The following is a 13,093-nucleotide window of genomic DNA, read 5'->3' on the forward strand; positions in this document are numbered from 1 at the left end:
TTCAGGTTTATTCCCAGAAATATCCACAGTAGCTGACTGCAGTTTATTTTGTTGTTTTCTTTCTATCTTTCTTATCTTAAAAATATATATATATAGTCCACACATGCCTTTGGGTCCCCTTTCTTAGCCCCTAGTATCTGCTTGGAGACTTTTGGAGGGTCCCTCGAAATCTCGCATGTTCTCGCAAGAAGTTCGTTCTCGCGAGATTTCGACGTCTTCCGCACGTTTGGCAGCCATGTTGTAACGATGTGATCATGCGACAAAGTTTTTCTCGGACTTTCTCTGTAATTTGCATCCGCCTGTGACCTTCCTTCTAACCAATATCTCCCCAGAAGACGTTGAATACCTAAAGTGTTTACCAGAATAAGTTACGCTGTGATATATCCTCGCGTTTTTTAGAAGACGAGTATTTTTTTGGCGTCTTAGTCTGAGATCACTTTACCATGATGGCTGCCCCCCTCCCCAAGAAAGAGCTAGACGAACTGAAACCGTACATCGACAAGACGGTAGAAAAGGTTTTAGGAATCTCAGAGCCGACCTTAACCATGGCTGCCATCAACTGTCTGGCGCGGGGACTGGACAGAGACCGTATGAACGGTAAGCTGTTCTAAAGATACATATACAGATACAGATAAAGTTTGGTCAGGGAGGGACACTTTGTATCGCCCCCCTCCCCACCACATGAAGCCATAGTTTTGTGTGTTGCGAGTTTCATGTTTACTTGGGAAAATGCCACCGATTTTGAAAAGAGTCCAACACAAAGGCCATTTTATGTCTGTATATATGATTATGCTCATGATGATTAAAGACATTGTCTTTGTTATCAATTTCGTGTATTTTCCCATAATTTTAGCCTGGATGCCAGACTGTTTCCAGGGCCTACACAGGCCAGCTAGAGCCAACATGTGCTGAAGGAAAATTTTGCCTAGAGCTAAGTAGCTAGCCTATGTGGGCCTTGGAAACAGTGTGGCATCCAGGCAATTTTTTCATGTGCTGTTTTCAAAAATTATATATTTCCTTTCCTGATTCACAGACCAACTGCGACCGTTCTTGGAAGACAGCACGGAAACGTTTGTGGACCGACTTCTGGGCGCGGTGGACGAGGTTCGGTCAGCCCGACATGGCAGGGAGAAGGACACGCGCAACCGCAAGAGAAATCTCAGGGTAGGTGTTTTGATAATCAAATTATCAGCTAGTTCACGCTTTAAACTGCACATGTGCATTGTGATACATTGGACTGTTCCAAAAATATGAATTTGGAGGGGGTGGAAGAGGTCCAAAATCAGCTTTTATTCCTACCCTAGGTCCAATCCAGATTTGCTCCGACTTTATCCAACTCAAACCCAACCTAGTTGCAAACCAGATTTGCTCAAACTCACCCTAGTTCCAATCCAGATTGGCTCAAATCCCATCCTACTTTCAATCCATATTTGCTCAAACCCTACACTACTTCCAATCCAGATTCTCTCAAATCCTACCCTAGTTCATACCCTTTGCTTGTAGTCAGATTAGGTTTTGCTCGGATTGTACTGTATCTGACGTTATGCACTCAAAAAGTTTTCTGTTCTGCAGTGTACACCTATTCCCAAAAACAAATTTTGAGCCCAGCACTACATACTGACTATCAATTGTACGCTTTTTGTCGTTCTTCTAGGAGGTATTTGCTGACGATGATACCGACGATGTGGCGGCGTCCAAGAAGGCGAAGAAGCCCCCGGCGTTCGATGATGATGATGTGATACCTGCTGCCTCAGCAGAAAGTCCGGGCATGCTCACTAAACAACAGGTAAGGGGCAGGAACTTAAGTTTTTGGCAACACCTCAAGGATGGAGTCTAAATTGCTGTCTCATTGATATGTTAGCACATCATTTGTTCGTGGTTTAAAATGTAAAGTGGTATTATAAAGGTAAAGATAAGTAAGGTAAAGGTTCCATAGTCTTTGATGGCATATACAAAATGTAGTTGTTATCCACTGTGTGTAGGGCTAGCCTGAATTCAATCAAGCTCCTGTAACGGCTTGCCGCCCTGTAACTGCATAGGAAGGGGAGGGGACAGAAATCCCCAGACAGCTGGAGTTTGCGTTATACAGACTAGTGTAGGGCAGGCGGGGTCCATCCCTCTCCTTCCACTGCTGTTTTTACCTCACCAACCAAAGTCAGGTACCCATTTTTAGACCTGGGTGGATCGAGGAAAGTTGCCTTTCCCAAGGAAGCAAGGAATGCCAGGAATCAGACCCCGGACTTCTTGATTTCGTGTCGTCTAGCCTTGCCACTTGGCCATTGGATGCCACTGTTGTAGATAGTTGTTAAACATGATTTTTTTTGTTTTTTACCAATCAGATTCAACAAATGATGGAGAATGCCACCAAACAGATTGAAGAAAGGAAGAAGCAGATGAAAATTATGGTGAGTACAATTATTGATATATGGTAAATATATGGTTTTAAGAATTGTGTGGTACAATCTTGACAGTGTATAGGATTGCAAAATAATCTTTTAGTTTGCATTGTCATGCCGGGTTGGGGTTTTGTGCGCGTGAGAAATTTGCGCGTGAAAAAATAAAGTTCAAGAAATGTGTCAGAAAATGTGCACTACAAAATTCTTAGTCAGAAAAATGTTACCGCATGATATGATTTTGCATCTGTTTCCTGAATTTTGGGTTTGAATTTTAGGTCCCTTGGGAATATCTAGGCTGACTCCCAAGGGATTTAAAACCTTTTTGGAGGCTTTAAGCTTAAAATTTGAAATAAGATGACCCACAATGGAATTAAGTATCTTATTGTTGCATTCTACAGTTCAAAATGTTGTTCTTTCAATCTACAAGTGATTTTTAAGTGATTTTCAAATGTTAAGTTTTCACGCGCAAAAAAGTTTGAAATTTGCGCGTGAAAGAATCTGCTTCAGAAAAGCTGAAATTAGGCTAATAGAATGGAGAAAAGCTTCAGATAGTTACATTTTACAATACAAAACCTTACATAAGTAAGTTGACTATGTATTTCTTAAAGATTTAAGTGATTTTCAAATGTTTAGGTTTCAAGCCCCCAAAAGTTTAACTATTCCCAAGGGACCTATTCCCAAGGGACTGAAAAATCAAACCATAAATTCAGGTGTCAGATGAAAAATTGTATCATGGGATCACATTTTCCTGTGTAAGAAAATTATGCTACACATTTTCTGACACATTTTAAAGAAATTTATTTTTTCACGCGCAAATTTTCACGCGCAAATTTCTCACGCGCATAAAACCCGTTCCCGTCATGCCATGGATTGAGGCCTGAATTGCACTTGAAGTTGCACAAGTATTACATCAAGAAAGACCTGTTTGTACTAATACTATATTAAAGCTTGGCATCCATTCAAAGCATGATACCCCCACAAGTCATGAATTGGTATCAACCATGTTTGTTAAAGTTTGGTTGTTAGGACTGAACTATGTTTAGATGGGGGGTGTCAGGGCTGCACATTATGTCTGATCCTCTGTCTGCATGGTGACTACAGGATCATCTGCAATGTGCGATATGAACTAACGGGAATGTAGGCATGCGGCACGAGTTGGTTTAAGGCTATGCCATGCTGAATTTCCATACAAATATTCATCATTTTTCTTGGCATGAAACACCTAACAATAATAGGCTTCAATTTGCCTAGATGACAGGTAAACATGTAGATGTAGTGCAATTTTTGGGGCTAGAATTTCTGTGCTTGCTATCCTAAATCAGAATTTTTTTTGACACTTGAATTTCAAGAATATGTTGTAATTTACATACATAACCCTACACATTTATCTAGGTGCAATGGTGCACTTACCCTTACAGTAAAAAATTAGGTGCACAACTCCAATTTTAGGTGCACAAAAGTGCAGTATTTCAAGCAGGCTTTTAGCTAGGATTTATAGACGGGGTCCAAAGGTTTGGTGGGGGGGGTGCTGTGATGCGAGGGCTAGGTGTGTTCTAGTCTAAATTATCATACTTTCAGCAGATCATTTTAAGCACTAAAAACTGCTCTATGGATTAACAATTTCCTGGTAGATAATTGCAATCAGTTTTCATGCTGTCCCAGTGTCTGGTAGGACTAAAAAAAGCATCAGTGACACTGTAACACAGCAACATGTGTCTGTAATTACTAGGGAAACAGGGGGTCCTCTGTGCGTCCAGCTGAAAAAGAGGGCGTCCAATTCCTTGTTATTTTAGTAACAGGTGTCCAAATGACCCATGGACGCATGCCTAGATAAAAACGTGATTTCAAGCCCTATATGGGTAATAGAAAAAATGCACTTCGGGTTAAAGGCCTCTATTACATTTCTGTTCTTGTGACACAGGGTGTAGGATCGGCCACTTCCGCCTCGACCAACACGACATCGGGCGGAGTACCCAGTGTACCGTCCAACCTGCTGCTCAACGCGCCCACCGCCACAAACTACATGAACGACGCCATCGAGAAAGCCAAGCGCGCTGCGGAACTGCAAGCCAAGATCCAGGCACAACTGGCCAACAAGCCCGGACTACTCGGAACTATGTAAGTTGTAGTCATCTCCACGCTATTAGCTAGCAGGGCGTCAGGGCGTCTTCTGGATGCCCTACACTAAGGCAACAAAGAAATTACATGCTCTCCTTTTGCAGGGGACACCTAGAGGACGCCCTGTTTCCCTGGAAATTACATACAAATGTACCCACACACTGCAACTGTTGTTTTTTCCTCATACCAGACACCGAGACAACATGAAAACTGATTGACATGCAAGGCTATTGGGTAACAGTTAATCCATAGAGCCCATTGGGGAATTCTATGGTTTTCAGTTATTAAATTTTGCAGGATTTGGTTGGTTTTGTATTCATAACATTGTGGTCTTTTGGAAAATGGATTAATAATGCTTGCTTCTGAAGTTAAGTTCCCCTTTAATGGTCAAATTTACTCTTCACATGACATTGTACGTATTACAGTAGTATAGGCAGTGGGAAAAAGACTAGTAAAAGAAGAATGATGTGTAATTTTATGCTAAATCTAAAGGAAACAAGGAGGAGGTCTACCGCTGGCGGACAAACCAGACAAGGTTCAGCTTGTGGAGGGGCGCATCGTGGACGCCTCGGGACGGGAGGTGACGTTGGTGCAACGGACCCCCACATTGAAGGTAAAAACTCCCCACAAATAGCGCTGTTTGTCTATACCTCAGCCTGAACATCAAATGTACCTGTAGGCTACAGTAGCTGTAAAATTATTAAGGTACAGGAACCTATACCTGTACCTGTAGAATTGTTGATACTGGTCTGATCCTGAACGTCAAGTATACATTTTTGAAATTGTTATGGTGCTGGTAGTGGTGTGTATTCAACTTCCATATTCTTCCCAACTTTCTCATATGTACTGAGTGCTAGGCAAGGGAAAGAACCCTGACCTTCCAAATGCAAGGGGAACACTCCACCCCTATTCCATTGTTTTTCATTATTCCCTAGAGCTATCACAGTGTGGAACTCATTACCACCAACTACAGTTGGGGAATCTACACTAGATAGTTTAAACAATGCTTGCAGCTAGCTGTGCATAGGTTACGTGTGACAAGTGATTCACTTTAATATTTCCAGCTGCTATCGCGCAGCATGCCTGCAAAGCTCGTGTGTTTCGCCCAAAGGCAGTTATACTGGCTATACAGATACAGTTATTGTACTTTTCTTTACTAACATTGTGTATTTCCATCTTAGGCAAACATCCGTGCCAAGAGGCGTGAGGAGTTTAAGCTGGTTCAGGACAGTGCGGCAGAACTGAATGAATCCAGTCCCTTCTTTGATGACAGAGTCGCCCTAAAGCCTGCCGTAAGACAGAGAAGACCCTTCAAGTTCCATGACCCCGGCAAATTTGAGGCAATTGCACAGAGAGTGCGAGCAAAGGTACTGTACTAAATTCTAAATTGTAGTAAATTGATACTAAATTGTGTTTCCGGATTTTTTAAGTCAGCATAACTCAAGAACCTCTGGATGGATTCAATAATATCTGGTATGTGGGTAGGTGTTGGGAAGACAAAGGTCAAATTTGGGCCCCCTGGAATGTGACCTTGGTACTGCAGCAGAACTTCCATTTTCTGTATCTTTTGACCAGGATGTGCTATGGTCATGTTTATAGCTTGTGATGTTAGGAAGAAGTGGTGTAGGTTTGGACCCCCTGGCAGCTTGCTTTGACACTGCAGGGGAATTTTGTTTAAGGGATTTGGTTTCCTCAGAGGAAAGGAAAGGCAGTTTTTGAGATGTGTTAAATTTGCGGTTCGAAGAATTCTGTAGTACGATAGTCATTCAATGGAAATGCATATTTGCATTGTCATGATTTCAAACCAAAAAATAGAAGTAGCGCGGACATTTCCAAATTTACAATATGTAGAAAAAATAGCTTTTGCCTTTGGTGTTTTCATTGATGAAAAGACATTTTACAGATTGTCTTGTTCATGATAACAAAAAAGAAATGTGAAAAATGTGAGTGTGAAACTATGTTGTCATTTGATGTTGTCTTGTATATTTGATTATCAATATTGCTTTGTTTGATTGCAGTCCCAGCTAGAAAAGTTGCAGGCTGAGATCGCACAGGCAGCCAAGAAGACGGGTATCCAGTCTGCCGCCAAACTCGCCCTCATCACGCCAAAGAAGGACGACACGGAAGAGCTGGAGGTTCCCGACGTGGAATGGTGGGACTCCGTTATCCTACGCACCGAGTCGTACAACGACATAGACCCAGGTAACACCCCAGACCTCTACAGGGATCTCCCCAGAAATATAGAGCAGGATGGGGGGAGGGTGCCAAGCACAGGATACATGTCGCCAGGGGGAGGTCTGGAGGGGGGCATGCACCCAGGAAGAGGAGGGCCGCTGTTACATTATGCCTTTATGTTTTTTTCCAGACACAAAATATGGAAGTCTTTTCCTGCAACCTCAGCTTTGTATCTTGTCTATAATTAATGAAAGTTTTGAGAAAAATTTCAGGCTTTGCTTGGGAAATATTTGAAGAAATACCGCAACTTTGTTATCCCGTGACTTTCATATGTACATTGCTCTGTTGGTCATGAGACTATACCATTTGTTTGCCAGGGGTGGATGAGAAATGGAATAAACAGGAACAGTTTGTGGGGGGGGGGACCCATCTAGTGGAACATCCCATGGAGATGAGACTTTCATACATATAGTCCTCTATTGGTTATGAGACTGTACCATTTGTTTGGCAGGGGTGGACGAGAAGGGGAATAAAGAGGAACAGTTTGTGGGGGTGACCCATCTAGTGGAACATCCCATCGAGATGAGACCGCCCAGCGACCCCACCAAGGCCCGCATCCTTCCCGTGTACCTCACGAAGAAGGAACGGAAGAAAATCCGCCGACAGAACAGACGGGAGGTCCAGAAGGAAATGCAAGAGAAAGTCCGTTTGGGTCTAGAGGCACCCCCGGAACCCAAAGGTATTTCTTAGTTTCACAAGATAACAGGCCTTTTTCAAGGCCTATCCAGTTCCTTGAGTAACTGTTTTCTGGTGTATCTTCTGATTACCTGGATGTGTAACCTTCATCAACGTATTTCTTTGTTTGATTGTTTGCAACACTGGTAAACTGCCTTTGTTTGTAACACACCAGTTTTATTCATAATAAGTACAGGACACATAAGATTGGACTGTAAGGTTTGATCCACTCACCAAGTGTGATGGTTTCTTAAATGTGCTTGAGGTGTGGCTGTCCTCAAACATGGGACCTACGGTTTTACATCCCATCTGAGGGGATCTAGGTAGTCCTTTTCACCTGAGTTGAGTGAGGAAATAGGTGTTAAGTGCCTTTCCCTAGGGCATAACATTGGGAACCGCTAGGGATTGGAACCTACAACCTTAAGATTCTAAGTCAACAACCTTCTTTTTTCTTTTTTTTCCAGTTAAAATCTCTAACCTGATGAGAGTACTCGGCAGCGAGGCAGTTCAGGACCCCACTAAGGTGGAGGCTCACGTTCGCGCACAGATGGCCAAGAGGCAGAAGTAAGTTCATTTCCAGTTCCAATGTTATTTCTTATTATTTGTTATCGGGGAGAAAATGGAGTGTTTGCAGTGGGTTTAAGTTCACGATAGCTCTATAGTCACATACTGCTACAGTGATGGAAACACCGGCGCCTTTACACTTTACAGCCAGCCAGTCAGAAACCACCTACTAGCGACTTGGCAAGGGTGCTACAGACAAACAGAACAGTCCCTTTCGGTAGTACTGGTGTGATCAACTGTCAATGATCTAGCCGTAGGAATGAATAAAGGCTTTGCCTTGGCTTGAAAGTTGAAGTCCTTGATAAATATGTATTCAATGTTCAAAGGTCCGGTTTGTGGTCAATTTTGCCTTATTAGTATTTATGCGTAACAGTTGCCTCTAACACAACATTGTTCAATCGTACAATGTATAGCACATACATATGGAGCTTAGAGTTAGAAAAGGGGGTAGGTGGGCAGAAGACAGAGCACAATATTTTGTGGTGGTTTTGAGTTTTTGGTGAAGTGGCCACTACAAAAACGGCGAACATATAAAACAACAGCAAACATTTCTGCATTTACAGTACAGTACATGTATTACATTATGTCTATATTTCTGCATTTACAGTACATGTATTACATTATGTCTATATGTACTTGTGATGTAACTGTTCTTTAATGTGTTGTTTTCAGGGCCCACGAGGAAGCTAATGCTGCCAGAAAACTGACAACTGAACAGAGGAAAGAGAAGAAAATCAAGAGGCTAAAAGAAGACACATCACAAGGGGTTCATGTTTCAGTTTACAGGTAAGTGTCATATTATGTTCTTGATATGTATGTGATATTTTCAAGAAAAATCAATCTCTACTTTCCCATACTGCTTGGATGATTTTGAATAACTTGCACATGGGGATATTTAAAACCTAAACTATGTAGTCAAGTACACTTGGGAATTCTTTTTCTAGTTGGGCAACTGTTTGCAGCAGATATTAAAAATTCTGTTATAGTTTTTCACTTAAGGCATTGCCAAAAACCTGTAAATGTTATACTCTTTCCACCCCTCTAGAACATGTTTTTGGCGACGCCTCAGGGGCAAGCCAAATGATGTAGTTTTGTGTGCAGATTGTTGTAAACTTTTTCCACGCAGAATTTCCACTTTTTTTGACCACTTTTATATCGTTAATAACTTATTATATCTGTATTTCTTGCAATCAAATAATGTTACGACTGCTTCATGTTTGTTTCCAGAGTACGAGACTTAAGGAATCCAGCGAAGAAGTACAAGGTTGAAGCCAACGCCAACCAGCTGTACATGACAGGGATGGTAGTGATGTACCAGGATGTCAATGTGGTGGTGGTAGAAGGAGGTACGGCAATGTTTAATTATTGTTTGAGAACTTGAACTTTGTGTACAAATTGTCATAGGTAAAAGGTAGTCTCATACGCCTTTTAAGGCCGTAGGGGCAGTGGGTTGTTATCCACTGTGTCTAGGGCACGGTATTGGAAGGTGGAGCCCAACCCTTTCCAACTGCCTTTTACCTCCCCAACCAAAGTAAGGTACCCATTTTTACACCTGGATGGAAAATGCCTCTCCCAAGGACGCAACATCTAGCCAAAAATGGTGGAAATCAAACTCAATGTTGTGTCTGCTAGCCGAGCCAGTCGGCCATTAGACGATACAATTGTCATTGAAATACTAGTATATTCCTTCAACTGTGCACATGGTTTCTTCATTCCATGAAGATTTGTGAATTTATGAGAACCATGAGGCAAAACTTTCTTAACTAACAAACTTTTATTTTCTTGGACAGTAAGTTTGTGTATGAACCTTTACAGACAAAAATCAATGATGAATTTAATGATTTCAGCCCTTAGAGAAGTACACATGTAGTCACAATGCTAACGTACGGTTGGAGTCATTTCTAACAGGAGGTTAATATGCATGTACTTGATGATGTCTTTTTTCCCCATGGTTAGGTCCCAAGGCACAGAAGAAGTTTCGCCGCCTGATGATGCACAGAATAAAGTGGGACGATGACCAGCCATCCAGAGATGACGGTAAGTCCACTCACGGCTGTTCTAAACACTGGTCATTTTGATCATCATTTCTGGCGGGTTGCTTGGAAAAAGTCCACTCTTTCTCTGGTCATTTTAAACTAAAAAAGTCACTTAAGATTTAAAACCTCCAACAAATTTAAAAGTTTTTCCATGCACATTTCTCCATGTTTCCTAAACATACATGTAAATATGGCTGTGTTCAGCAGATTGCCAGAAACCATTCATGACTATACTAGCATATGCAGGACAAAACATACAAAGAACTAGAGTTTTTCTGCAGTACCAATGAAGACTACTAGAGGGCCAATCATATGATCATTTCTTTATCTATTTTGTGTCATGTTATAATATTGACCAAGAATATGAATGTGAATATGAAGATGAATATCCATCTGTATCCATTTGTTTGTGCTTTTCATACAGAAACAAACTCACAAAGTGAGGCTAAGCAAAGACAACATAACATCTTTAGCAGCGATAATAAGATCCTCTTGTGTTGTTGTCTAGATGATGATGAGTCAGATGAGGAGGAGTCGAAGAAGAGGAATAAGTGTTCCTTGGTGTGGGAGGTAAGACATCAGACTTTCTTTCCAGACTCTTAAACTAGATTATTATAGTTTTACAGTTTTGAATATTTGTAAAAAGTGTATCCTTTTTTCCTTGCAGAATTCTTAAAGAGTTGATGCACTTTTCTTTTATATTGATGCTGGAAAAAATTTTTTTTTAATTGTACCTAAGCTCTTATACCTGCACCATGTTACAAATACAAAATCTACGACAATGAACAAACTACAACAAGAGTTCGGAGACCTCATATCTCCATGAAATATTTTGATTCTGCAAATGCCATTAACTACATATGTTTCATGTATTTGAGTCCTATAATAGAAAACATTGCAAATACAAAATGCATAGATTTTCCTCATTAATTATGCAAATTAAGTCCAAATTTGACAAATAATACTGCATATAGAATAACTTCAGCTTGGTAACTCCAGTCTTTTAAAGTTGCCCCTCCTTGTTATATGTACTTGAATAAGGCTGTTTGTCCTGTATTTTCCTAGCAAATGTCCTTTCCAACAAGTGTTGAAACCTAATGCCAAATTTCATTTTCCTAGGGAACGGTGAAGAATCAGAACTTCGGTTCGATCCAGTTTAAGGTCTGTCCGACCGAGAGCCTAGCGCGGGAACATTTCAGGAAGCACGGTGTGGAACACTACTGGAATCTCGCGCATAGTCAGTCCGTGGTGGAGGCAACAGAGGACGACACCTTGTGATAGCCATGGAAGCTGGATTCGCACTGAAACCTTTTTTCTCAGAAACGAATCTGCATTTTGAAGGATAAACATATATACTAGCCAGTGTGACACAATCTCTCGCTGTTGGGGGGCTTATAGACTGATCCTGTAGCTCCGCCCACTTCCGTCAAAACCTAGAAATGCAAAGTGAATACATAAGAATGCAAATATTTGACATACATGCAGTCACTCTCTCATTGGTCGAACCACTAATTGCCGAGCTGTCATTGGTTGAAGTGCTAATTGTGATGGACAGTTAGGATCGGTCTATAGGACCCCTCCCTCTAGGAACCTGACCAGTGGAAGAGCTGCTAGAAGCCTGAGTTAGTAAATACATTTACCGGTAACAATATACGAGCAGAAACAGATATTTAAAGACAGGGAAAAAGTTACTGGGAATTCATTGAAGTTCGAGGGGATGTACTTTCACAATGGGGAAGAGAAGGAGATGTTCGCTGTGTTTAAAGTTTGTCGTGGAAATCTGTATTGTTCTTGGTGTGATTTCATAGAAACTTCAAACATGAAACCAAGACGAACATTTCAAGATTAAGCCAGAATTCAAAGAGACTTTTTTCCTTCTCTGTGACAAATGAAGAAATCAATGAGATTAAAAGGAGAATCCTAGCTTTCTCTGAGGAATGATGTAGAAGTTCAAGTGTATTCTGGAAGATGATTGGTTAGGTAGGCGAGGTATGCTTGACTGACATCCAATAAGAAAAGCTGTGTTATTATTGTATGTAGCTGCTATAGATACAGAAGGAATGTTGTAAAGAGCTGCAGACTAACGATCGCAATTCCGTGTAAGAAAACTGTTGTAAGGCACATTGCTACGCAATCTGTTGTGCAGTTTTACTGGTTATTTCAGATATCTTCTAAACTGTGTATACATTTTGTACAGTGAACAAATGACGAAAACAAAGGAAAAGTATTATCCACCTTAAAAGAGGACTTCAGTGTTATACTTTGGCCTCACAAACTCCATCTTATAGATGACATCCTGAAAGACTGTTTAGGACATGAATGTTTTCATCATTTTATGACCATATATTCTCAAAGTGAATTTTTTTGGTAGAACCTGGCCAAAATAAGTGCATATATTGATGTCATCTATAAAATTCTGCTTGTGTGGTATAGCATGGGAAGAATTGTCTCAGTTTTCTAATTGTTTTCATAACATCGCAATAATAGTTTACTACATGATTGTATACTTTCTATTGTACAGTTTTTTGGTAACACACCTAAACACTTGATCCTTTACATTGCTTCATATGTAAAATAAAAGGAAGACACAACGAGCAAATGAAGGCACAGTGTCTTTTACTTCTGCCAAACAGAGATGACCAAAATGCCAAGCTGTTGATAATCCTATTCTACTCTACTCTACTCTACTCTACTCTACTCTACTCTACTCTACTCTGCTCTGCTCTGCTCTGCTCTGCTCTGCTCTGCTCTGCTCTTCTCTTCTCTACCCCACTTTACCCGACTCTTCTCTACTCTATTCTACTCTACTCTACTCTACTCTACTCTACTCTACTCTACTCTACTCTACTCTACTCTACTCTACTCTGCTCTGCTCTGCTCTATTCTACTCTTCTCTACTCTATTCTACTCTACTCTACTTTACTCTGCTCTACTCTACTTTACTCTACTTCTGCTCGACTTCACTACACTGCTCTACTCTACTACATGTACTATATACTTCATTCTACTCTGCTCTGTTCTACTCCAATCTCTACTTTTATCTACTCTACTCTACTCTATACTACACTA

The 13,093-nt window shown here is 40.9% G+C and overlaps 1 protein-coding gene across 1 annotated transcript; it reads left to right on the plus strand.

Annotated features, from left to right (window-relative positions):
- The first annotated feature begins 197 nt into the window (after positions 1 to 197).
- Positions 198 to 12,627, plus strand: LOC136424963 (U4/U6 small nuclear ribonucleoprotein Prp3-like). Its single transcript, XM_066413619.1, has 15 exons — positions 198 to 597; positions 1,034 to 1,164; positions 1,655 to 1,786; positions 2,340 to 2,405; positions 4,318 to 4,514; positions 5,007 to 5,127; positions 5,696 to 5,881; positions 6,533 to 6,716; positions 7,201 to 7,428; positions 7,889 to 7,988; positions 8,661 to 8,774; positions 9,216 to 9,334; positions 9,945 to 10,025; positions 10,533 to 10,594; positions 11,144 to 12,627. The coding sequence occupies exons 1-15, from the start codon at positions 444 to 446 to the stop codon at positions 11,300 to 11,302; spliced, it is 2,034 nt and encodes a 677-aa protein (XP_066269716.1). The 5' UTR covers positions 198 to 443; the 3' UTR covers positions 11,303 to 12,627.
- The last annotated feature ends 466 nt before the right edge of the window (positions 12,628 to 13,093 follow it).

Source organism: Branchiostoma lanceolatum, chromosome 19 (assembly GCF_035083965.1).
Source record: "Branchiostoma lanceolatum isolate klBraLanc5 chromosome 19, klBraLanc5.hap2, whole genome shotgun sequence".
NCBI classification, from domain to species: domain Eukaryota; kingdom Metazoa; phylum Chordata; class Leptocardii; order Amphioxiformes; family Branchiostomatidae; genus Branchiostoma; species Branchiostoma lanceolatum.

Coding starts and splice junctions, on each gene's coding strand:
- LOC136424963 (XM_066413619.1), top strand. CDS start 444: ATGATGGCTGCCCCCCTCCCCAAGAAAGAGCTAGACGAACTGAAACCG. Junction 2,406..4,317: donor AGAAGCAGATGAAAATTATG/GTGAGTACAATT, acceptor CTTGTGACACAG/GGTGTAGGATCGGCCACTTC. Junction 10,595..11,143: donor AGTGTTCCTTGGTGTGGGAG/GTAAGACATCAG, acceptor TCATTTTCCTAG/GGAACGGTGAAGAATCAGAA.